The 23711-nt window shown below is 39.6% G+C and overlaps 1 protein-coding gene across 1 annotated transcript; it reads left to right on the top strand.

Annotated features, from left to right (window-relative positions):
• Window positions 1-2678: 2678 nt before the first annotated feature.
• calb2a (calbindin 2a) lies at window positions 2679-23329 on the top strand. The gene is made up of 11 exons (XM_082540670.1): window positions 2679-2916; window positions 7125-7201; window positions 7286-7375; window positions 9283-9363; window positions 11412-11468; window positions 14913-14990; window positions 16354-16409; window positions 16547-16586; window positions 18034-18087; window positions 20776-20847; window positions 22521-23329. Exons 1-11 carry the CDS (start codon window positions 2823-2825, stop codon window positions 22635-22637), a joined length of 816 nt encoding a protein of 271 aa, XP_082396796.1. The 5' UTR covers window positions 2679-2822; the 3' UTR covers window positions 22638-23329.
• The last annotated feature ends 382 nt before the right edge of the window (window positions 23330-23711 follow it).

Below are 23711 nucleotides of genomic sequence, written 5' to 3'. Positions count from 1 at the left end.
GGAGCTGGAAAATTACTGCTCCAACTCTGTGGGGATGTGACAGGTCAAACTCAGCGCTGCAGCTAGTGGCGTGGTTTATCTCAGTTTATCTGGATTATCTCAATTATTTGCCTGCAGCTTCAAGTTGTGTACTGGTCTTGATTGATTGCAACAAAATTCAAACAAACAGCGCAGACAGCACTGTAATGTGCAAATTGTCCCACAAGGGCAAAACCTTGCAGAGCTCTACTAATAAAGCTGTCGATCAGAGAGTGAGAGAGAGAGACTATGAGTCTGGAATATGGTTTGAAGCGTTTGTGTAAAAGTAAACATGGATCCTTATTCACTGAATTTAATTTTCATAGAAAATAGGTCTACCCAGCCTGTGGACAAAAACACTTCAAATGTAGCACAAAAAATTGCAAACTGAATAACCCTGAAGACAACACCCTCTAAATTTGCATGGAATCATGTAAATATTTTTAAAAAGGTGAACCTACTAGCTATATATTCAACTACCAACACCTCTGGTATTCCCCTTTTACTACAGTGTGGGGATCATTATATCATATGAAGCTGCTAGGTACCTTGAACCAAATAATAAACAAATATATGCACTTTCCTTTGCCTACTTATGCCATAAATTAATTAAAAATGTTATTTAGTGCATTTTAAAATTATGATTAGGACTTATGTTCATGCTGCTGGATGAAATGACTTTAGACTCTAGAGAAAGACCAGTCAGGCCAGTTAATTCCACATGCACTACGCGGACAAAAGTGTTGGGCTCCAGCACTTTATCCTTGAATTCAGGCGTTTTCTAGCCCATTGCCACAGCTGTATCAAAAACCAAGTGCAGTCTGCCTGCACAAACACTTGTGAAAGACCTGAGCGTTGTAAAGAGCTCACTGAAATTCAAGTGTAGGACTGTAATACTATGCCCTCATTGTAACAAATCAGTGCGGGACATTTAATCCCTCCTAGATATCCCATATAAAGCAGCGTCTCCTACTTCCAAACCTGCTCTGACATTAACATCAGCACAAAAACTGTGTGCTCAGTGCTTCATGACATCAGATTCTGTAGCAGAGATGAAGAATGTGATGTAATGCTTTTGTCCATTTATTATAACTCCAGTCTTTTTACTACACTCGACTAATTACTTCAATCACCAGCTCCCAGTCTGAAGCTCATAGCTACTGGACAGCTTCAAGCTTCTCAGCTGACTCTTAAAAAAGAGGATTAATAAGCTATAATATCAGTAGCCAGCAAACCTAATGCAGCATTTATGTGCTATGGAGACAAAACTTTCCGTTTGGAATCAGTGGAGACCAATGACTGTAGAAAACAGGGTTTTATCAATGTAAGGGTCATTTACCTTACATTATAAAGCATCGTCAGGTAACTGTTGTTGTGAATTGGCACTATAACAATAGCACTGACATGAATTGAACCAAACAGAAGAGCAAACAGAAGAGTGAATATGTAACAAAGTATCCAAAGGTGGCACAAAATGGGATGTTAGATGAATATTATTATTGTAATAAATCTGCTATCTGTTTAAATACTTCAGATACTGAAAGAGTGTTTATATATCAGTTTCCTGTTTGAAAAAGTCCTTAAGTGACCAAAAATAATAAATAATTAAGTTATTTTTTTAACTGATATGAAAAAGATCCTCATTCAAATTCAAATTTTCATTGAATCAGTGTTTAAAGAAGTTTTAGCAGGAAAAAGGAAAAGTTCCGTTAATCACTTAACTAGACTGCAGTCTTTTAAATTATTTCTGCCCCATAAGCTTTATTTTGTGCTTGCATATTGGCATGACTCACTTGGCAACAAGATGAAAAAGAGACATTGTTGATGCTGTAGTTACATCTGCTGACTACTTTACAGTTTAAAAATAATAGCTGTTAAAGTATTGACTGACATCTGCCAGGAAGGCTCAAAGGACCCATGTCTTACAGGATTTCAAGCACAACTGAGTACAAAAGGGAAATATTCTTTACTTCATGTGCATAAGCTTTCTTCTTACACATTTCATCCAGCAGCATGAAGATGCTTCTGGGGATGCTTGCCCTCCTGCTCATTATGGTGTTATGAGTTCATTTTGAATATTATCCCCTTTTGCAGCAAATAGTTAAAGAAATATATAAGAGTCCATTTTTCCCTCCAAGCCTCATTCCGCTAATAGGATCTGTGGTCTTGCTTTGCACACAAGACTGGCCATTAATGAAAATCCCCCTTTTTTTTCCAGAATTTACATTTGTTATGGGGGCTAATCACCGCTGGCTGGAGGTGGTGTGGGAAATGTGATTAGTGTGTGAGTTCTAATTAAGTCTGTGAAGCCTCACGCGCTGACAGACAGGCTCGGGGAGCTGCACGCTGGGAAGGAGAACACACACACGTATGCCTTTCCCCTGCATACAGAAATGCGTGAGCTCGCATGTATGCATTGCAACAGATTAAACACACACATGGGATCTGAGATGAATGATGATACAATGGCGAAAAAGTCAATCTGCTCACTATCTGCATCTCTCTCCCCGCTCTCTCACACACATACACACACACTCATCAGCCTACTGCAGTGCCCAAGACGTCCTATCACACAGCTACATCAAGCTTGGAAGCACATACGCTGGGACGCTGAGTCAGATGTACACTGTCGGTGGCAGTGCGCCCCCAGTGGTCGTGCAGCGGTGCTACCGCTCCTGCGCCGAGGTTAAAAAGCGGCGGGCGGCGCACTGGGGCCACAGTGTGGGGCGTGTTTGAAGAAGACAGAAAAGTTAGTAGCGGATTTTTGTCGCGTCTGACTTGCAGCAGCATCGGTCGAGAGCATCATGGCAAACAAAGCTCAGCAGCCTCCTCACCTGCACCTGGCCGAGGTCACCGCGTCCCAGTTCCTCGACATTTGGAAACATTTCGACAGTGATGGTAGGATTTTATTTCCCCTCCTTAGAAATTAAAAGTTTATTTTTAACTCTAAATTAATGAAATATTAAATGATAGGCTGATTAGATACAACTGGTGTGTGAAGTCATCGATTTAATGACTGATGGAAAATGCGAAGAAAAGGTTGGAAATGCTTTTCAGCCTAAAACCGTTAAGCTTAGCAAAAAAAAAAAAAAAGATTTTCGCGCAAAAGTTAGATTGTGCAGGCAGAACGACACTTAAGAGATGTGAAAGATTAAAAAAATTAAAAGAAGAAGAGGAAGAAGAAGAAGAAATTGAAATTCTTATGAGCCATCTTTGCAGCTCACAAAGTGAGATTTTAAGAATATGGGACTGTTTTTCATTTGGTCCCGAAGCTGTGGTCTATTCTTTGTCTTCGTCGTTTGCCTGTTTGATGGATAAAGCAGCTCAAAGGAGACATTTTCTGGTTAGATCATGTTTAACAACTTCAGAATAGATTTTTTTTTTAAATCAAGAAATACATTTTGGTTGCATGGATTTACAATGAATCTATTTATAGTCACAGTTATAGTTACGCACGGTTTTACGTTTTTGGTTCTCTGATAAATCTATCAATCTAAATGGTAGGTAAACTAACACCATGTGAAAGTCAATAAAGCGCAATTCTGGTGCATGCTGCACAGAGAAGTGCGCCGCTTTTTAGAAATGAAGGCATTTCATTTAAACGCCTGTGTTAAGTGAAATTTTGCAGTCAGCAACTTGTGCTTCCATTGGTCCTTAAACTGCATTCATCTGTGAGCGATGCTGCTTCCACTGAGCTGTATCCGATCACAGCTGATGGACTGATGAACGTGCCATTCCTGAAAACTTCAAAATTGTTACTGACAATTTATTTTCCCATTAATATCCAACATACGCCCTTACGCATTTTTTGTCATCAAATGACTCAGTGCTGTCTTACCTTCTTGTCTCAGTGCTCTTTATATCACTCTTTGTCTGTGTGTGGATGTCTCTATGACAAATTCATCAGCATGTCACCACAGTAGTGAAAGTTTTATAAGCCTGATTAGAGATGCTTTCATTCCATTTGAAGGTCTGCAGACTCCTCAGCAGATTGAAGGCTTTCTGCAAACTGATGGATAGACTATACAGCAGTCTGATAAGAAGACCATCAGTTGCTGCCTGTAAAACCTATAAATTATTCTTTTATAGGTTTTTAGAGTCTTTTTTAGATTTTAAAATAGAGTCACTGTGTGCTTTAATGTGCCACATAACTGGGATCTAATATCAAACTGACAATATTACGAACCCTGTTGAAAATAGTAGTCAGGATCTGTCATCTCATTCACTTTTTCATGAATCTCTGGCAGTGATGTAAACATGATGAGGCTACAACTGGCCATTATTTTAAAAATATACAGTCTACTTCTCCAAGATGTCCATATCACACCTGCAGATGAGGCAAGTGTGCCACACCTATTTGCTTTAAACACATCCTCCCGAGAGTTTATTGTCACCATGATGTGTTTTGATGCTGGCACACTTGCTGAACTGCTTTCCATAGGGAAATCAAGGTGGAGGGACATTTCGGGTGGGGCAGAGAGGTTCCACAGCTGAGCTCCTCCATATGAGCCGCTGTGCAGAGAAGGTTGTTATGGCTCTTATTGCTCATCATGGTTTCAGCGTATGGATATTAGTCCAACCACCCAGGTACTTAAGTTCTTAAGCAGTGGTATTTTGCATATTTTGCTCTGCAGTGAGCCACTTTGCAAATCAAATTTAACCAGTACGCTTCCACAGATTTGGCTACTGAGTCTGATTTCTGCACTCATTAATGGGAGTGTCTTCTGGCTCAGCAGAAAGAAACGAGAGCTAATTTGTTTCTTCAGGTTGAGTAAATATCTCTGAGTTCGAGATAAAAATACATGAGAGGCGATGCACCTAGAGATGATGAAACCACATATTCCCCTGGTTGGCCCAGGATCAAATCTCATCTGGATTGCGTCTCTTGCAGCTCCTCTGCTCAAGCGTCCCTCTCATCTTTCCCTGCTGTCTCCTTCGAGCCTTTTCAATTCAGTCACTTCAAAGCTGGAAAAGGAAACAACTGCAGTTTCGTTTGCTAATTATAGCAGATTTGCTGTCAATTATTTCTTATTGACCTGGATAAAAACAATTTGGAACACTAAGCAGAATCTACTTCCTGAATTGACCCAGCTGTGAGCTCAACACAAAATATTTGAATAGACAGGGCTCCACTTTCCTTTGAAAGGCAAATGCACTTTATATAAGCTTTAAATATGCACTTAGTTGGCACAACTGGCCCCTTTGAGAGTTTTTCCCGGTCGGGGTTGGATTATAGAATAAATAACCAGAAGTAAAATCACTTTACCAGCTTGTCCCAATGGTCTAGTGATGCATTAAATGTTTACTAGTGATGAAAAAGTGTTTATTTGGGTCTAAAGTGGTTTTTGTGAACCTTTTACAGTATCTGGGTGCTAGGTACAAACTTTAAGTGCGTGTGCAGAAATACAAAAGTACAAGTTGGCAGGAATGTTCTCATTGCGCTGTGCAAAGTATATATTTGACATTTGAGCAAAATTATCTGGGAGTAAGGTGAAATCAGCCATAAAATGTAGCTGCTGGCAATGATGCACATTCACATACTGCTATTTGGTCTAAATGTCTACACTGGAATTGGGACACTTCAATACAATCCGTACATACTGACGTTAGTCAGCAGCACACACAGCATTTCATACCTTAAACATACTGTTGTTATTTAAAGGCTGCTTGAAACAGAACTTGCTTATCCTGCTTTTGAATAAACAGAGTGTGAAAGCATTAACAGATGGTGGTTTGCACAAATGAATGGGTCTATTGCTGCATCTATTGAGCATATGAGCGCATCCCCAAACAATCATTTCATATATCTGTTTTTATTACATTTTTATGCCATTCGTGTTGTAGTTAATCACATCATACTTACTCTGTTTAATTACCAAGCGGGCCATTTCTCTCTACAGTGCTAAATGTCAAATAAGAGGCACAGGAGGGAGGCTCGACAGCAACAGAGCATTTCACTGTCCCACATTTTCATTAAAACAGCAGAGTTTGTATTCATGAGTTTTGATAACATCACTGAGGAATGCACACGCACGCACACACAATTTCCTTGGATAAAAGATGTTGTGAGTTTAGTTGAATAGAGAGAAGGAGTTAGATTGAAAATGACAGAGGGAGAAAAAGAGAGACAGAAAGTTAGAGAGAGACGGAAGGAAGTGGATGGCATAATAATCTTTGTTAGCGTTTAATGAGGCAGCACTGCCTTCCAGGGTTTTATTGAAGCAGCTAGTCACATCGTTTGGAGCCATCTGTCCGGCCATTCAGCAGGAGTGTTGAAAGAATATTGGCACCGGTTCACATACTACCTGGGTGAAGCGGGCACCCTCATTTGTCCTCCGAATAGGAACTGTCAGGGCAACAGAACAACAGGAACAAGAATAAAATAGGATGAGAGAAAAATGAAAATCAACTCTGTGGCCACCGCAAGATAAATTTGTCATTAAAGAATCAAAAAAGTGTGATTGACACGATCACAGATTAAGCGCCGCCTGGCAAAAAATGACACTCATGCCATCAGTCATTATGACAGCTTGTCAAAATGACTGGTGGCACACAGCAAACCAAGGTTAAGATATTTTCTAAAGGATTGTAGAAAGCCACACTGTTCTTGGCAAAATATCACTTTCAGAGTTTAAGTTATCTCAAATAAAAAAGCATATATAGGCTAGAACTATATCTAAATTAACCATTTATTTTCGTCTGCTTAATATCTGCCAGATTGCCACTGAATGCAGTATTGATCACTACTGAATAACCGAAGTGGCCCATGAATCATCACCTTGAATATCAAAGAAAAGTTATTTCCCATATATAGCCTCTCCTGGCATCCAATCTTGTGAACACAAAGTCTTTTGAAGAGTGATCACTGTGGCAGTCAATAATGAAATCTTTTAGAAGGAGAGGAAGAGAGTTACTGTTGAAAGGCTCGTGTTTGAATCAATACCAGGGCAAACCCAGGCCACGTTGGGATCTGTTTGACACTGTGACCGTGTCTCTGTTTGGGAACTTTTTGCACATCAGCATTACTGGTAAAAAATAAAAAAACAGAAAAACAATGCCATTTGTGATGTTGCATTAACATGCAATTATGGTCTCTCTGTTCCAAGGTAATGGATACATCGAGGGGAAGGAGCTGGAGAACTTCTTCAAGGAGTTGGAGATGGCTCGGAGAGGAGCGGGGGTGGTGAGTTCAGGGGCCAGGAATTAATCACATATCTCCACACTGACAACTCAGGCTTCACTTATGTTGAGTAAAATTGTTTCCTAGGACCCTACAAATCCTACATTCAGAGAAAAGATGAAGGAGTTCATGCAGAATTTCGACAAGAACAAAGATGGACGAATTGAGATGTCAGAGGTAAGGCCTCAGAGGACCTCTTTATTTTATAGATTTTATTTAACAGAACAGCTCGACTGCCTGGGAAATATGCATTTTTGCTTTCTTTCCCTGATTTGGATGAAAAGATTGATACAAAACGTTTATATGGAGCTTCACAGTTTAGCTTGGCATAAAGATTAGAAACAGCTAGGCTCCACCAAAGATTGGTTTGACTTTTTGAGAAATATACCATCACAACCTGGACTCAGATATGCAGCAGAAAATGGATAGATGTATGGGTTTTTTCACATTCTTTACAATGATTAAGATAGAAGATCATTGCTCCCACATAAAACAAAAAGAAGTCGTTTATCTTAGCCTAGCTTAAAGATATAACTACCAGTAATGCAAAGAGGGTGGGTACCCACTTACAAGAAGAAGACAATGAGAACCTAGACTGTCCAATAATGAACGACTGTCAGCTCGGACAACAGGATGATTTCACATTCTCTTTTTTGACAAATTTACTGTAAATAGCCAAACACTGACTACGCTGACAGTTAGCTTAACTTAGCATAGAGTGCATGAGTAATTACTGGTCACTTAAATAGGATACACTAATCAGCCACAACATTTAAACCACCTACACAATATTATGCAGGTCTCCCTTCTGATGCCTAAAATGTTTAACCCAGAAAACCGAGGCCACAGAATCTCCATGAGTGTCCAGTGGTTTCTAGCACGGAATCATTTTGGTGTTGTGGCTCAGCTAGGTGGGGCTTCTTGTGAATTCTCGATCACAGTGGGCTCTGGGAATTTTGGAGCCAAGAAATTTTGGTGCCAAGTTAACAGCTCAAGGAGCTGTTCCTTGAACCATTCCTGAATAGTTTCTGTGGTGTGGTGGAGCACATTGTTCTGCTGGCAGTGGCTGCTGCTGACTGGGAGCGCCATATGGAGCGTTGCTTGGTTTGCAACAATGTTTAGTTGACTACTACTTGGCAAAGTAACATACGCATGCAGCACTTCTTGGACCCAGGGCCCAAAGTTTCCCAGCAGAACATTTCATTGTAATGACATAATTAATGTTTCTTGCTTCACCTGTCATTTTTTTTCAGTATGTAAAAATTCCGAAAACAACAATTTGTGGCGTTACATTTACATTGCATGTTTATTGTGATCACTTTTAGGCCTATTTCATGTGATCTTTTGAATTTTTAACTGATCTGGGAAACCTTTAGTTCAGATAGCACTGCCACAGTCAAAGGAGGATTGTTATTTCCAGTCATTTACATTTGGCAGAATGACTTTCTTGTGGAAGCTCACTGCCCTTACATGTGCAGACATGGAAAGCTGGGGGCAAGAAGCTCACATGACACACCGTATATGAGTCTTGTGCATTGGATATCAGACCATAAACAGACTGCAAAATAAAGGTGAAGGTTTTCTGCTCATTGTGAGTGATGAGAAAAGGTTCAAAAAGAGAGCTCAGATAACTCAGAGATCCAAAAATAAAGACCCCAGAAGTCTGGTCAATATTTAACTGCTTGCATAAATGCGGTCTTCGTGATGTTCTCTATGGACCATCAGTTTGGGATATTGGTTTTCCTCGATTTGACCACTTTCACAGTGATTTGACAAAGCTGTGAGAAATAGGGCTTCTGCAATATCAATAATCCACTGCTGCCAGAGAAGTAAATGAGTGTGCAGTCCACTTGGTTGTGTGAACATGCAGTTTATAGTCTTTGTCTGAACAGCTAAAAATATGTATTTTAATAAATATTTCTAACTTAGGCATAGTTGTGCTTCTGAGGTTGTGGCTCTCTATTATTTATGCTGAGTTGCCCATTTGAGGCCTTGCAGACAAAAAGCTTCCCCAGTCTCTCCCAGAATATCAACTGTACCATCTTGTGTTCTCACCACTCCCATTTCCCTGTCACTTTTCCTAGCTGGCCCAGATTCTTCCAACTGAAGAGAACTTCTTGCTCTGCTTCAGACAGTTTGTCAGCTCCAGCGCTGAGTTTATGGCGGTAAGAGTGTGTTCCTGAGAATATCTGTCATATTTTTTTTTCATAAGAACCTGCCACTCCTCTTGACCAACTTAATTATTTGATCTCTTCTTTAAGGCACTTTTGAACTTTTTGCACAGGAGGTTCTTGTTCACCGTTAACATTGGCCAGGGCGTACTTACTTCACTCAACCATAAAGTTATAGGCCAGAGTCAGTCAGCCTCAGAGGGCTTTAGTAACTGGAAAAAGCTTTAGTAACTTCATGGTGAAAACCATGCCCAACAGGAAGGAAAACAATCACCCCCACAGTATGCAACTGAAATGCTAACAAAATTGAGCCGTAAAAGGCTAATACTAACTGTGGATTATTTTCTGGAGACACTTTAAAATAATAAACATACAACTTTTGCTTATCTTACAGAAACATATGAAGACATTGGATATTTGTCTTATCAGTGATGATGCTTGCTGCATCCCCATTCCTCCTGCTAATAGCATCTATTTAATTCAATTCAATTCAGTTTTATTTATATAGCGCCAAATCACAACAACAGTCGCCTCAAGGAACTTTATATTGTAAGGCAGACCCTACAATAATACATACAGAGAAAAAAAAACAATCATATGACCCCTGTGAGCAAGTACTTTCGCGACAGTGGGAAGGAAAAACTCCCTTTTAACAGGAAGAAACCTCCAGCAGAACCATCCATGGTGGGGTTGGGGCAGCCATCTGTCGCACCTGGCAGGGATGAGGAACTCTTGAGGAACCCAAGGGTGTAACTTCTGGCAGAACCATCTCATGTCTTATAGTCACAATCGATGTGTTTCTCCTGAAAAACTGCATTTTTTATTCAAAGTTCCTAAAAAAAATACTTCTTGCTTCCTTTTTGCTAACAGATAGAATTAACAGGAGGCACTTTCACACAGTCGAAATTCAATAGAGACCAGAAACAGAAATCAACATTTACCCAAATTTGTGGGAAACTTTTGTCTCACATTATTAAATGGTTAAGTGGAAAGTGGAGAAACTCTGCTACCATTTATACTAAAGATTTTCTGAAGTTTAAGTGGCACTTTGAATTTTGGATAATAGGTGAAGAGAAGTAGCAAAAAACCCTCGAGACCGATATAGATTTATATCCTGAAAGGTAGCAGAAACAGAAAATAATCTATTCTACCAAATATCTCAAGAAGATGAGACAAAATGGCAGATTTCATGTTAGATCTGCTAAATGGAAAAAATGAAGCCAATTAGAAACCAATTACATGTGAGGAAGAGGCTGTCCTTGTCTCTTGTGTCATATTGAGAAGGAATAATGAAATGAGAGAAGGGAAACGAATGAAAGAGAAGGTGTGCAAAGAGAGAAGGATACAAAGGGCAAACGAGCGAAAGCAGGAGCAGAGGAGACGTAAATGAAATGTCGATGGGAAGTTGAGAGCCAAAGTTTGAGAGCATAAAACAAGAGAGGGGAGATTAATCAGTCTTTGCTGAAGGGTGCAGGGAGGAGGAAGGGGGCAGAGACGTTTTTAAAGGGTTAGAATGAGGAAGCGGAGCCTTCTATTTTCAGAGTCATATATAATGGATAACACCACTGTAGCTCCTCTCTGCAGAACCCAGAGGAGGAGAGGAGGAGCAGAGAGAGGGGAGGAGAAGGAGGAGAACAAGAAGGGGGAAGGCCATCCATCTTTGATAAGGAGCCCTTCTCTGGACAGGGACAGCTGCTAGATTAAAACATTCATTAAAATGACTTTCTCTCCCCTCTTTCCTCTCTTTGTCCACTGTTGCCCTTTGCTCTGTATGTGGGCAAATAGGATTGTATTGAAAACTGTATGATTACAGTGATGGTCCAGGCATTTGTGGTCGGCTGCTCTGGAATGATTTCTGCTGTGCACCAGAGAAAAAAGGCAAACCCTTGGCATAGTCAAAGAGTAAGCTGGGAGTTGATCAGAGAGGATTTATTCAAGGGGAAAGAATGTAAATCACTCTGGAGACGAGCTTCTCTGTGCTTTTGAGCTGAGAAAACGCTTTCAATCGATTGCTTCAGTTTGTTTCGTTGATTTCTTTTTAGGCATGGAGGCGATATGATACAGATCGCAGTGGCTACATTGAAGCAAATGAACTGAAGGTAAATTCTCAACAACATTAAATCAAATGTTAAGAAGCACTGACACATGTTTATTCATTTGATCATATGTGACCAGTAACATGCAGTGTCTCATTTATTACAAATATTGCTTTAACCTGTTGTCATACTTATTTTATGCATTTTCTTCTCTTTTCTCCCCCTACACACATTCATTTGCACATCAACACACACAATAACAGAGCACACCCCCTAAAATGTAATTATCAAATATTATGAACTAGGAAACTGCACATGTCCCGAAAATCTTTAATCTCTGTATTTTCTTACACCTTTCATTCCAACATTTTATTGACATTTTAAATATATACAATATATCTTTATGTGTACGCATACTTGTATGTATATTTCAATTTTGCGTTACACCTGCATGCTTTGTTTTTGGTATCAAATAAATCAAAGGGGGAAAAAAATTTGTGTCATTATCATAGACTGTATAGCAAAGATGGGCGTACCTAGCGTAACCCATTGTTTATGGAGTCTGGTTTTAGGCTTTGATTTTGGGATTATGGCTAGTTTTTAAACAGTCTATTAATACTTTTTTGTTTTTTGTTTTCGAAGCTCGTAGCAACCAAATTTGGCTAACAAACCCCAAATACAAAGTTATGAGCTGATGCTAGCTTCATTATCAAGGTGCTTTTAGAGTATCACTCTTCAAAATTGCATCACAATCCAATTTAAAGAAACAATATAATTACATTTAAAACTGTTTCAAAAAGCAGCAGCACCATGAGCACAGTTTAAAATAATGAGAAATCCTGTTCAGTCACCTGAATTAACTTGAGTAAATAGCTAACAGCTACAGCCTGTCAGTATAAACATCTCTAACAAGATGAACTTTGATTTACCTGCATATATTTTGACAAAATTCATCTTTGTATAGTTTTGATCAAGGGGAAATAAGCTAAGAGACCAAAACAGTTTTTGATCAAACTGACTCACTTTTGGAGCCAGCCTCAAGTGGCCACAAGAGGAACTACAGCTTTTGGCTTAATTTTTTTTAAAGAAAAGGATACAGCCCTCGTTCTTGCACACTCACTGTGTCAAGGCTGAATGGCCGGTGAGTGGTGTGGACCCAAACGCAGACAAAACGAGGCGTGAAATGTGAATAACCAAAAGGGGAGCTGTTTCATATAGGCTGAACAGAGTAACGAAAAGGCTGAAGTGAGCTAAACTATAACTAAACCTGACAAAGAACGAATGACAACTCACACCATGAATACAGAACAGGGTAACGAGGGAAGAGGAAACACAAGGGGAAGACAGCTGGAGTGAATAAACATAATGGCACAGGATGAAGCAAAACCGAACACACTGAACACAGGATGCGACACTGTCAGAGTAAACAGGAAACATTACAAGTACGCAGCTTCACATAGGACCAGGAGGAAAGAACAGACAGGAGACCAAGACAGACAGGGGGAGGCAAAGGAAGGTGACACAAAAAGGGAAACACGGAAACAATTAAGGAAGACGAGACACAGAGGGAGAGAGAGAGAGAGACGAGACAGGTTGGGGAAAACATACATGACTGCACATGACAGACAGGGGAGAATGGAATGAAACATCAGGAGGGCACATGTAAACAGAAAAGGGAGACAAAACACAAAGATGTGACTTGGACCTGGGGAACAAGGAAATGAGACACAGAGAGAGGAGAGACGTAGATGACATGACAGACATAGAGGACACAGAGGAGAGACCAAGACACAAGGGGAACCTAACAGACAAGAAACTAAACTGGGAATACAAGGAACTCAGAACATAGAATAAACTCAAGACTAACCAATGAACCTTAAATCACCATAAAGCATATTCACCAAAACACAGGAAATTCAAAACGCTGGGTCAAATGGCCCAGAAGCTCGAACCGCCATCAGTTATTAATAATCAGTTTAGCATACATTTAGGAAGCAAACATAGGTACTGTTTGCCCAGCACATAACTTTAAATACCTGATAGAAGTAGAAATGTCACATTCATTTATGTTTTTCTTATAACTGAATGTGGCATTCTTTTGAGACGTATAAATTGTTTGCCACTGAATATTTTCAGTGTGTCATCTGTGAGCATATGGATGAGCCTTTTGACTCAGGAGAGATAAATGTCTGCTTCACAGGAAATTCCCCACTGACCTCAAGTGTTTTCTTTTTCTTTTTTATGTAGCGAGGATTCAGATACAAAAAAAGCTTTACTGATTACACAAAGGTTAGTCATTAAAACCCTTCTAGGAAATGTTTTGTCAAATTATATAAAGGAAAGTGCACCACAGTGGCAAGCTGCGGATTAATTGGGGTCAGTGATTACTCGTTGTATACAGATTTGGCTGCTCGGGTAATTGTGGGAATAAGATCTCTTCCAGCTGACCAGGTGCAGATGAGTTACTCAGGTGTGGCTTTTTGAAAGCTTTAGAAAAAGTGCAGATGAGATCTCAGGAAGCAGACATGTGTCTCACCACATAATTGTGAGCAGGCGCGGAAAATATTGACTCAAGTAGCACATAACTGATACCTTTGGTCTAATGCTACTGGAGTACTTTATTTATAGAAGATGTTATACTGTGCTAAGTTCAGAAGGAATTGTAGTGTTTGCTGCTCTACATGTACTCTTCAATTCTAATTTCAAAACAAAACACCAGATAAACCAATAAATCAAAATATAATTTAATAATTCAGTGTCTCGTTTTTTTTCTTCCTTTTTTGTCCCGTTTTTGTCATTTCTTTCTCTTATTCTTGCATTTCTCTCCATACCTAATTTTCACATTTTTTCTTTGTCAAATATGGTAAAGAAAAAAACCCAGCCAGCCCAAACTTCAACACTCATGAATATAACTTTATTTTGCAAGTTTATGTTTTTTTGATATGTTAGGGTTATATTCTCCAGGGCTTATTGCAGATGTTTTGAGTGTTTTAAGTTTTTCAGATTGTTAGCATATGTTAAGTAAATGTAAATGCATCTTCATCTAAGATCTCTGTATTTGTTTTCTGGACATTTTGCCTCAGCTTAATGAAAGACCAGGCACAGCCGCTGGCTCCTTTTACTAATCCATGGGTGCTTTTCATTATGCCTCTTCGCTTCAGTCTCTCGTGTCTCTTTCTCGCTTCCTAGCTCCTCCTGGATATAAGAGAGAGATGAAAGGAAGAGATATAAAGGCGGAGGAGCTAAAGCTGCTGAATGCTTAGTTTTAGTGTAATTTCATGTCACGGCATTTGATAAAATTCTTCCATATAGGATGCGCATATGTTTAATTGCAAAAGCTTTTCCAAAAGCCTTCTCTCCAGTCACTCCTCATCACCCAGACTTGCATTTTAGGGCACTGCAAGATCCTCCATGATGGGCAATGATTTTTGGTTCATGGGAGGAGAGAGAATACAAGGAAGCACAAGTTAGCATAATGAAAAGCACCCTGTGTGTCTCTGTCCTCAGGGCTTTCTGTCAGACCTGCTGGAGAAAGCTAACAGACACTACGACGAGCAGAAGCTGCAGGAGTACACACAGACCATAGTAAGACTTGCTCTCTTGCACATTCGAACGCTCAATCACACAAGCTCAGTTTAACTGGACAAACTTTACACTGGACAAACAAAAAGCTGACAATCTTTAGAAGTTGCTTCACTTGAAGAAAACTAAACTGTATACATTTCTGATAAAAGGCAAATGTCTAGCAATTTGTGGAGGTACTCATTGGCCTGTTATAGTGGTGGCTGCAGCCCTGTGCGGCTCACTGGTTGTGACCCATCATGTCCTGCAGGTTGTGAGACTGCAGCCCAGATGTGCTAACATCTGCTTCTTCCTGGAAGCCCCAGAGCTGAGCTGACCTAATTTTCTGAAGCAGTTTCTTCATAGACAAATTTATTGTTACTTCATCTAGTGCAGAGGGACATATTAGAGATAAAGCAAAAAACAGAGGCTGAGATTAATGTAAAGAATGAGTCATTTTAATCAGCATACTGCTATGATGCAGGCAGTGTTGCTAATTTATGAAAAGTAAGGTGTAAACTAATGACTAAAATTAGTCTTGTAATGAAAAGGAAATAATACAGTACTGCCAGCAACAACGGGCATTATACCCATGCATGATCTCTACTTGTGCAATCAGATTCACACATCGCTGTTCACATCTGTGTCACCTTCAGTCTCCAAAGAATCAAGCTGACCAAATGTTCTTAGATTTTATGCACACACTTATTACATTTAGTTATGACATATGTACAGTCCAAATTTTGACCTCCAAAAGGGTCCAGGAAAAACACCAAACCTTCAATGGTGACATATTTTCCTCCTGTCTTGTTACTCAGAACAAATTAGACCACAGACATGTTGTCAAATGCATCCCACGCTACCTCTCGAAGTAGTTTGAGTGATCCGTCAGTTGTTTTTTGGGTTAATTGTTCAGCCAATAAAAATGCTCATCACTATTTGCATAGACCATAGTGGCATCAAGATGCCTTATTGCATGTGACAACAGTGCAAAACTTCTAGGCATTTTTTACTGTGTGTAGGTTTTCATTTAATAAATAATTTAACACTCTTCGATGTAAAAGAGTGGGTAAGTCTCCATTTTATTATTCTTTTCCTCCAGTGTAACTCTCTTCTAAACCTTCTGACTTATTGTATAAGGAAAACCTGCCATACTGGCTGAAAAACTGAAGCAAGGTTTATAGACCGCTGCTTTTAGTGTTCCTCTGTTAGACATGTAGTATTAAGGAGGAAAAAAAGAAGTGGTGAATATATCATAAATTTATGGCTACTCCTTCGGCGTCTCAGCCAATGAAATGCACGGAACCACGTGTACCTTTACTTTGACAGAGTATACCTATAAAAAGCTTCCTTTCACTTTCTCCTCTGTTCTACTTCTGCTTTGTAGCTCAAGATGTTTGATCTGAATGGAGATGGGAAGCTGGGCCTGTCAGAGATGGCAAGGTAATATGTAATTTTGCTTGTTTTTGCTCATTGTGTAAATGTTGAAGCACACTGCCCGCTGATGCTCATTCACTGTCAAAGAACGTGAATAATTTAACAACTATTGTGTCCACTAATGAAGTCCTTCTCTGCCGCAGGCTTCTTCCTGTACAGGAGAATTTCCTGCTGAAATTCCAGGTAGGGGACAAACATGGGGCTGAAATAAAAGCAAAACAGAAATGATATATTATACTCGGAGAACGCCACTGAATTACATAATACACTGTAACCATTTTATAAATTTATGATTCATAGTCCTGTTTTTGATGATGGTTAAAGTAGATATTCATTGACTCTTCAAGAGTAGCTTTGTATAATTCACAGTTTAAAATAATCCTTATATGTATTATAGTGGATCTTACTGCTTCATATCAATTCATCCACTGTCTGAAAGAAGCTGTTGTAGCACCTCCCACTTGAAGCCAACTTTCATCTGATTGGCTGCCCCTCATAACCGACGGGGTGGAAAAGGCTGTGGGCAGGGCTTCTCTGCTTAGAGACAGAGCTGTGTGCCAGACCATATTAGAGATATCCATCCTCAGCTGACATACAGAGTCAGATGTAGAGAAGACTTCTGTGTGAAATCAAGCTTGAGGTTTTGGCTAACAGCAATTAGTTGACTATAAACTGCCCTCCTTATTTGAAAATTTCACCATGTTTCATATGAGCATAAACCACAGCAGTGTTGGTCAAGTTACTTGAAAAAAGTAATCAGTAACTAATTACTGATTACTTCCCCAAAAAAGTAATCCTGTTACTTTATTTTCAAAAGTAATTAATTACTTAGTTACTTTTTAAAAACACGATTTACAACCTGAATAGGTAATAAAGCAATAGATCTTTCAGCCCAATTCTACTTTTTCTGCATAATCCATCAGAAAAAGTAGAATCATAATCAAATGGAAACGTCTCTTTTTAAAACTTGTTTTATTAGTTTTAATTTTTTAACTTTATGCATCAAGCAAAAATTAAATTATATGCACCATATTATAAAAATATCAGTTAAAGAATCCGCGAGTTTCTCTGTGAGTTTCCCATTACGTCGTAGCGCACTCGGTGCTTGCTCGGAAGTTTAGGGGGTTTTTTCGCTGTAAAAAGAAGTTTTCTTCCCACGCACAACGGACACTAATGTCACTTTTTATGGAATCAAACTCAAAGTAAGGTCAGTACTTCCACACTTTAAACGCTGAATGCTCATACTCTCTCCCGCACTCGATATATGATCCATTGTTGATCTGCACACAGCTATTGTCACAAATGTCTTACTCGCTTACGTCACTGTCATGAGACATTCTCGCAAAGAAATCATGGTTTTAGTAACGCAGTAACACATCGTTTTTATGGGAAAGTAACGGTAATCTAATTACCATTTTTGCAATAGTAATCCCTTACTTTACTTGTTACTTGAAAAAAGTAATCGGATTACAGTAATGCGTTACTTGTAACGCGTGCCCATCTCTGCACCACAGTAGGAGTTCATAAGTGACAGAAAACAAAGTATACTGGGTCTGAGTTAGTTGCACATATACATGTCTTTATTGATTTTTTGTAGTCTTGTAATTAAAGTGAAACCTTGTGTTTACAGGGTGTCAAGCTGACTTCTGAGCAGTTCAATGCCATCTTCACATACTATGACAAGGTAGGTGACATGTTATCAAAAGTGGTAAACTGAAATTCAATAAATGTGATTTTTTTTAAAGAAAAATCAAAAAAGAAAAAGAACCAAGACTGTGATGAAACTATTTGGCCTTCTTTTATTTAATCAAAAAACAGGTTTGATTTTTTATTTTTATTTTTAATGACTGATAATAATTGTGGGTTGTGGGGCATGTTTTCCAGTCTCAGAAGGATATGTCAGAAAAAGTTTCAGAACAACTGCTTTAGTGTACTTTGGCAAGAATGGATTCTTTGATCTGTCTTTCTGCAACGTTGGGAGCTCTCCCGGGGATTTCCTCCATGTGTTCTGAGCTAGATTGGCATCTGCAACAACAACACACGAGAACCTCATCATATCTAGTTATTTTGTTAGCGACAGCTCCGTCTCCCATGAGTCTTCCCTATGGGGAAACGTTTAAGGCTTCAGGCTGTTGTTACATGCTCGTGAAATCATTGTGAAAATAATTAATGGTTAGTCCACACAAAGACAGACAGAAAAACAGAATGGAAGTGTGTCTGAATAAGGGTGGGACTCTTTACAGTGTAAAAACACGCCAGCTTGAGTCAAGCTGTCTGGGTGACTCAGTGCTGTTTGTTTAGGAGATCCCTTTTTGTTAAAATCATGAATATGTAAATTCTGTCTTTTACCTTGGGCACTCTTCATTTACCTAGGGAAATGAGTCAGACTTGGCACACCTGTCCTTTTGTAAACAGCCCAGGGTGGCTGAGCAGTGGTTTGGTTAATGGGCATATTTTCCACATTAGCAGTAGAACGGTGGGGAGGGACTATGGTACAAGACGGGAGAGAGCAGCGCTCTGTGCATCTGTTATATCATTTTTCTTGTTTATGGTATCGTGTGTGTTTTGCACAGCTGAGGGACCAGCCATAATCTAAGTAGCTATAAGAAGGCTGACTCAGTTTTTTGCAGAAATAAACAATTCAGTTTGATGTAATACAGCGCTGGTGCCTTTTAGCCCAGTTGTTAGCATTACCTTAATGTTCAAAATGCTTTTCATTTTCCCCCGATTTATATTAGTGATGAAATAGAGTAGTGAAAGTAAATTAATTACAGTAAATTAAAGTATGCGCCTTACTGCTTTTTCAGCAACAGTGATTCAACTGCTGCCTGAAATTCATCCCCTTTGTAACCAAAAGATGGGCAATATCCTAATGTGAACTACATGAAACTACAAAATGCAAAACTGAAATGTAGCATGTATATTATAATTGCTTCATGTCTTCTATCCTATGACAGAACAGCTACACTGCTCACGTGCAGCCTTGCACACACGAGAAGACAGGATGCAGACACTCAGGGACTTTTTAGGTCAATAACAAAAAAATAAAAATTGGAAATAGTTTTCTGTGCCCTGCTGTAGCAACAAGTAGAAGGGCTGCAAAATGCCCGTTTATCTACTAAGTTCACTTTGAAGCACAAGGCCACACCATGTAAGTCCATGACCTTAAATCATGTCAGTGCACTGACGTTGTGATTAGAAAAAGAATAAAAACAAACAGCTATTCATGTTTTCAACCTCTGTGTTTTTGTGCTCTCTTTTTGTCCCATACTAAGTAGTATGGTTGGCAAATTTGTATAGAGCCGTCCATGGCAGCGATGGGAGGGGGGGGGTTGGAGGTTGCGTGCGTATTCATGACTTGAGTCAGACTGAAGGCTTGCACTCTCTTCACTCTCTCTAGTTCACTAGTAGAGGACAGGGTGGAATGTTTAATTATAGATTAGCCACTGCCGTCCATTCATGTAGTCCCCCCTCTGCATATGGAGCACTTGCATTTATGTGTGTAATTAGTTTCATCATTTTGTTATGAGCTCAAGCCCCTGCAGCAGAAACACAGGCATCTGCCGAGTGGCTGGGCAAAGTGTGGCCGGTCAGCTGAACACTAACGTGGCTCACAGTGCCATGGCCCCACACTGTGCAAGACTTGAAAATGTCTGAAAAGCAAGATGGCGTGGAGTGGAAGACAGACTGGCTCATACCTGATGTTGCTCTGCTTTCCCATAGCGCTGCAGAGTGCAGAGTCTTTTATCCTTAAAGGGAAAATAAATAGAATTTACACTTTATTCCCAAGATCTAGGACACTTCAGTCTGGCTTTGTGAACATCAAAGAGCATCTCCCAGAGTTAAAAAAAATATAAGACTGGCAAGACACTCAGCTCTGAAGTCATCTTGAGACCGAGCCTAGATGAACAGAACATGTTTTGTGCCACTTGCCAAGGGAAAATGTCCAATAATTTGGGCTTATTTTCTGGCCCTAAACTCTCTAAACACGGCTGTGAGACATAGCTCATTAATTAGCAAGGGGGCTCCGTATTAACTTAGCAACTAACCCCATACACAGAGTTTTGAATGGGAAGTCTTTTTTAAATGATTTGCTGATTGCTGCCACAAAATACTGAATGAATGAAGTCGAGCAGCAGCGAAAGGAAAAATCAAGTAGCTCTGAATCAAAACATTGTTGACAAAAGACTGCCTTTACTTTAAAGAATGAATTACACGAAGGGAATGAAAATATATATGTGACATCTATATTTTCAAAAGCTGTGGTAAAATTTGGTACAGTATCATTATTATTAACGGTAATTACTTGCCTCCATTATGATTGTTTGTAAGTGAAAATTACAATCATGATGTTTTTGGTGACTCCTTCCAGGATGGAAATGGCTACATCGATGAGCAGGAGCTGGACGCTTTGCTACGAGACCTTTACCAAACAAACAAGAAGGTAAGACGGGTGTTCACTCAAGGTGATCAGACCTACAGCCTGCTAGTGCATACTGAAAAGAGCGCAATGGGGAGGTTTAAAAGATCCTATGATGTATGGTTTGGAGACAGGGGCACTAATAAAAAGAGAGGAGGCTGATCTGGAGGTGGCAGAGTTGAAGATGTTAAGAATTTTATTGGAGTGACTAAGATGTGCATGATTCATGAGAAAGAGTTGGAAAGGCAAGGCTGATTTGGACATGTGCAGAGGAGGGATAGTGGATAAGCTGGAGAAAGGATGTTGAATATAGAGCTGCCAGGAAGGAGGAAAAAAGTAAAACCTAAAAGGAGGTTCATGGATGTAGTATGTAGATGTAGATATGCAGAGGGTTGGTGTGAGAGATGCTAAGGATTGGGAAAGCAGATGATTTGCTGTGGTGACCCCTAAAGGGAGCAGCTGAAAGAAGAAGATTGGCGGATACTAAGATAAGCATATGTGTATGCACCACATGTGGCTTGCCTTTGAACTCCTTAGTTTTTATTTTGGGTTCTTCAATCCAACGTGTTTGCGGTCTAAAAAGGTATTTTAAACAGAGCATTCTGCTAGTCCATGGTATGCCTGGTGCTGATTTAAGGGTACCGTAATAATAGTTTATCGCCTCCCTCAACGATGTATTTATTAGGCTAATTAGAAGTGAGCGTATATTACTTTTTGGCTGACATCACAGTAAGGCATACATTAAATCAAACTAAATGTGGGTGGCACAGTGGTGCAGTGGTTAGTATTAATGTCTTAGAATTAAAAAATCCCTTCCTAAGCTGAACCTCTTGGTTGGCTTAAGCCTTTTTGTGCAGAGTTTGAATGTGCTGCCTGTGTCTGCGTGGACTTCTATCAAAACTGAGCACAGACTAAGGATGAGAATGTGGTAGTCCCGTGGAATACACCAGCGACTAGCAACCTGTCCAGGGTGAGACAGAAAAGTTTCAAGATCTTACTTAGTGCATTTAGTATTCTAGCAAAATGAACTGCACATAACTGGAACATTTATAGTCTACAGAGTGTCTCAGCTCTTTTTAGCAAAAGGGCTGTATATCCATACAAAGCCTAGTAGGTTTTTCCTTCAACATTAGCTACCAAAGCTGTTTAAAGCACTCTTTGGAAAGATAAACACTTGAATTCAAGCCCAACAGAACCCCATTTAAATTATCCTGAGATATGTAGATTTTTTCTCCCCCTCGCCAGCAGTACTACAGAGTGATGTTTTGATGAGTGAGTGGCCATATGCTGAGCTCCGGCAAGCAAATGTGGATACTCTAAAAACTGGTCTTTGTAATATATTACAGAAATGCTCCATAAACAAAATGTTTTAGTGAGGAAAAAAGATGATTGCAATCATAAGTTCTTATGCTTAAAATACAACTCGGAATACTTTTCACTATTTTGTTCCAAACCTTTTAACTTCAAAGAGATAGAACAATCAAAACAAAAGAACTTGCCTTGGATTTACTTTTCTGTCATTCAGGTTTCTAGTCAGAAACATAATAACATTTTTTAGTTTCCTCAATATCTTGAAAATAATCAAAACCTAATGCTGGGAGGAGAGTAGGAGAATATTCATCAAAATGAGCTATAGGATCATAACATGTTGCTTTTTGGCCTCCTCAGTGTATCATATCACCCTGTCTCTCATTCAGGAGGTGGACCCCACAAATCTGTCGGGCTACAAGCAGAGCATCATGAGCCTATCTGACGGAGGGAAGCTCTACCGTGGCGAGTTGGAAATTGTCCTCTGCAGGGAGCCAATTGTGTGACTCTTCCTTCTTTCTGTTCGCATATCATCATTTGCTCTGCCTGCCCCACCCTCTTCCCCTAGACCACATCCACTTCCATCTGAGTGGCAACATATGTATATCAGGTGCATGTGCCAGACACCTCCCGCCCCAATCATTACCTAAGCCCCTCCCCTCTCTCAAAGTAACAGGTTCAGATTGAATGATAAGTGCACTGTCAGCACCAACAGCTCTTCTTCTCTAAACCTTGTTTTGTTTTTTGCTACCTTACCTCTAATAATCATGACCCATCTGAATCCCTGTAGCTCTCTCTAGTAACCCTCCCACATCTTCCATTTCTGACCTCATCCCTGCCCATGCTGTGCGTGACTTGCAACTGACCAAAAGTCTCCCTAATGCCACCAAAATGCCCTGATGATAACTGCTATACCTTAACCCCAGCTTTACTGACCCCTTCGTTCCCTTGCTTTTTCAACTTTGCATTAGATACAATATAGTCAAAGAAAACTGCAGACAGATGTGTTTGAATTGATTGCATTTATAATCTGTGATGGAGCTGATATTAATTTTCCATCTCTGTTTTTCCTGAAACTATCTTGTTCAATTAAAACTCTTGTGTATCATTGCCATGAAAGGATTTTGGTTTTCAGTGTTTGTTTTTTGGCTGATACTGTCAATTGAAAATATTAATAAAATATCTTAAGATAAAATCATCTTTGACATGATTTTGTGTGAGTGACTGAGAGTGGTACAATACCATGCAGACCTCCCCTTGCCTATTTCAGCTATGCAGTGTTTCGCTATTCTGTCAGTTGCTTGATACATCCTGTTGTGGTGACCTTTTGCGTACCAGCTTGGCCATTTTTATCAAGGACTCCCAGCTTTTCCTGCTCCCCCACCTTCAATCCGCAAGCCGAAGTGTAAGAAGGATTAACGATGGTTGCAAATCCCAACAAGAGTGAGACGGTGTGCAATTTAAGGCTTTAGTGAAGTTACTTTGGAGACATTCAAAAACTGGAATCAGTTGATGTTAGCCTGCAGTATTAGGCTAAAGCAAGCAAGGGGTCTAATGTTTTGTTTTTTTAACTGTAGCTT

The sequence above is a fragment of the Aulonocara stuartgranti genome, assembly GCF_965226115.1.
Source record: "Aulonocara stuartgranti genome assembly, chromosome: 7".
NCBI lineage: Eukaryota > Metazoa > Chordata > Actinopteri > Cichliformes > Cichlidae > Aulonocara > Aulonocara stuartgranti.
The sequence above is the reverse complement of the archived record's forward strand: the minus strand, read 5'-3'. Positions and strand labels throughout refer to the sequence as shown.

Excerpts from the sequence above, each read along its gene's own strand:
- calb2a (XM_082540670.1), top strand. The coding sequence starts at position 2,823 with ATGGCAAACAAAGCTCAGCAGCCTCCTCACCTGCACCTGGCCGAGGTC. Across the intron at positions 2,917-7,124 it reads GAAACATTTCGACAGTGATG|GTAATGGATACATCGAGGGG; the intron begins GTAGGATTTTAT and ends CTCTGTTCCAAG. Across the intron at positions 20,848-22,520 it reads TTTACCAAACAAACAAGAAG|GAGGTGGACCCCACAAATCT; the intron begins GTAAGACGGGTG and ends TCTCTCATTCAG.